Source organism: Sinocyclocheilus anshuiensis, unplaced genomic scaffold (genome assembly GCF_001515605.1).
Source record: "Sinocyclocheilus anshuiensis isolate Anshui unplaced genomic scaffold, SAMN03320099.WGS_v1.1 scaffold1163, whole genome shotgun sequence".
NCBI classification, from domain to species: Eukaryota; Metazoa; Chordata; class Actinopteri; order Cypriniformes; family Cyprinidae; genus Sinocyclocheilus; species Sinocyclocheilus anshuiensis.
This window is the reverse complement of record NW_015544295.1, coordinates 868828-871797: the sequence shown is the minus strand read 5'-3', so window position 1 is coordinate 871797 and position 2970 is coordinate 868828. Positions and strand designations below refer to the sequence as shown.

Here is a 2970-nt window from a genome sequence, read left to right as displayed (position 1 = left end):
TAAACTACTTTTCTTATGTTATCACAAACTTACCATTGACAGAAATAGTCAGCTCTACTGCCTTTCCTTTTGCATTTAAATCTTTATTACAAGCAATCCTGCAGTTCATAAAGAACTTTGTTTTTCTACCTCCACGAGTGCCATCTATTATTGCCTTGTTTATCTAAAAGTGCTCTTTCCCTTTAAACCAAGCCAAAAAGCCGTATGTGTTGACTGTGAAATACAGTAGACCTTAATAATATGCATTTATGGTGTAATTACTACATTTTCGTGTCAATCCAAGTTCATATTTACTGCAAACATTAAGCTGTTACTTTAATCCTTCGCTTGCAGCGCAGCAAAAATAGACTTGGTGCGGAAACGATCTCTGCACTGCTGCAGACGCACCGCTCCTGAACGCACTGCCGGACCGCAACCGTGTGCAGTGAACGCTTTAATTTGTTAACATTCCATCCCAACGTGATTCTCGGCCAATAGTGATCGGTAGCCGATCAATCGGAGCACCTCTAGTAATTACTGACAGAATTTTCATTTTTGGATAAACTATCCCTTTAACAACACTCGCTGCACGGATCACAGTTCTTATCCGGACCAGAGCAAACGTATTTCAAGTTTATGTGAACATATTTCATATTCCCGTGCTCCAAACATGACCCAGCACCGTGTATCCGCACATATCATGTCTTCTTCAAATGAAATATGCGCAAATAAGGGCACTGATACAGTGGAACATTTGATCATAAACGCAATGACACAACAGATTATTGTGATACACAGCAAACAATGATAGAGCCCAAAAATTCAAAGAAGAGTAAACAAAAAGTAACTATGCCTTTATTCTTTCTGTTTTAAACTGATATGTGTCATTTGTTCTGAGACTGTAGTGCTGGCAAACGTGAAAATATTATTAGAACTTTTAAATGTTTTCTTCATTTTTCATATAGACCAATATCTCTGCTTACTTATTTCAAATAATAATTTAGCAAAAGATATTTGATTTGTTCATGAAAGTTTCAAAAAATTTCTTGAGAGTTCATTATTTTATTCTTAAAATATATCAAGGTGGCACCTATCTTCGTTGTTGTTTGTTTTGTTTTTTTATTTCTCGGCTCATATTTTAATATTCATTTGTCTGTATAATGAGTGTGTTGTACAGTAGGCAGAGGTGGACAGCAGTTAAGTATTTTTACTTTACTCAATAAATTTAAGAAGTATCTGTACTTTATCAGAGTGCTTTTCTTTGGAAAACTTTTACTTCACTACATTCCAAAGCAAAATGTCGTACTTTTTACGTTTCAAAAATAAAAGTTGTTGGTTTTTTTTTACCTTTAATACTTAAGAACATGTAGTACTTTCTTGTACTCGAGTAAAACTTTTAATTACTGTTACTTGAGTAAAAGTAAGAAAGTACTAGATTTCTAATGTAATTAAGTATTAAATTATATTTAATATGAAATGTTGTGCAGTAAAAGTACAATATTATGCTTTGGAATGTTGTGAAGAAAGTTTTCTAAAGAAAAACACAATGTACAGACACTTGAAAAGTACTTTTACAGCAGAGTAAAAATACTTCACTACTGTCCACCTCTGGTTTTAGGTCTGTGTTTTATTGGTTGTTTTCTCCCCTCTTCCCACCCTCTACACTCCCACTTTTCCACAGATTTACACGCCCATTTCTTGACCAGTGCTAAAACAGGGGGTTTCACGACACTTTAAAATAAGTTTTTAAAAACTGTTTATTGTAGTGCTTCAGAAAACCGTTAGTACAACAGAGTTGCAAACTCATCATAGGTGAAACAGATGCAGCCCTCGGGAAGAAAAATTCAACTATATTTTAAAATATAAAAAAAAAAAAAAAGATCTCTACTTTAGCTGTCTCAGGCCACATGCAAGTTTGCATTCCTGTATTTCAGTGGCACAGAAATGATTCACTGTATGGTGTGTGTATGAAGTGCATGTGTGTTTGCGCACCTTGTGTGTCCTGCTGTAGGCGTACAGGTGTGCCAGACGATAGAGACTCTTGTAGTGTTGCGGGAAGCGACTCAGACACAGGAAGAGAGACCTCACACACACATGCACTAGTGTTTTCCTCTGCTCTCTCCGTCCCGGTGGCAGACACTTAGGCAGCTCTATCACCTCCAGCGGAGGCGGCGGCTCTGGCCTGCGCTTGCCCTCACTGGAGGAGCTGGTCTGGGGGTGAGGTCTTTGTGGTTGGGCGGAGTGCAGCAGATGAGGTGGAGCTTGGGTCGGGGTGTCTGAGGTAGGAGTTTTGGGGACGGAGGCCTCAGGCGACGTGATGGATAAGGTGGTGTCCGAAGACTCTTGTGTGACTGAAGATTCTTGAGAGAGTGTGGTGGAGCTGATATCCATGTTCTTGTCCTCCAAGGGGCCTGTGGGATTTCAAGAGGGCAGAGGTGACCACCAGCTGCAGATATTGATTGTAAAAAGCAGCAGAATAGGAGAAAATAATCTACTGCGTTTTGTGCTCTTGGCAAGACAGATATTGGCTAAATTTTATGAAAAGTGTCAAGTTTTGCCAGACATGTTCTAAGAAATTATAGCTAGGAAAATCCTAAGAAATTATTTATATATATATATATATATATATATATGTGTGTGTGTGTGTGTGTGTGTGTGTATATATACAGCATCTCACAGAAGTGAGTACACCCCTCACATTTTTGTAAATATTGTATTATACCTTTTCATGTGACAACACTGAAGAAATGACACTTTGCTACAATGTAAAGTAGTGAGTGTACAGCTTGTGTAACAGTGTAAATTTACTGTCCCCTCAAAATAACTCAACACACAGCCATTAATGTCTAAACCGCTGGCCACAAAAGTGAGTACACCCCTAAGTGAAAATGTCCAAATTGGGCCCAATTAGCCATTTTCTCTCCCCGGTGTCATGTGACTCATTAGTGTTACAAGGTCTCAGGTGTGAATGGGGAGCAGGTGTGTTAAATT

At 38.4% G+C, this 2970-nt stretch overlaps 1 protein-coding gene across 1 annotated transcript in view; it reads right to left on the bottom strand.

Moving 5' to 3' along the window:
- Window positions 1-2970, bottom strand: part of LOC107698076 (calcineurin-binding protein cabin-1-like) — a 117105-nt gene that overhangs the window by 61046 nt on the left and 53089 nt on the right. Inside the window, exon 30 of the mRNA XM_016498989.1 lies at window positions 1972-2390. Coding sequence (XP_016354475.1) covers window positions 1972-2390 — 419 coding nt within the window. The remainder of the gene's footprint in view (window positions 1-1971; window positions 2391-2970) is intronic.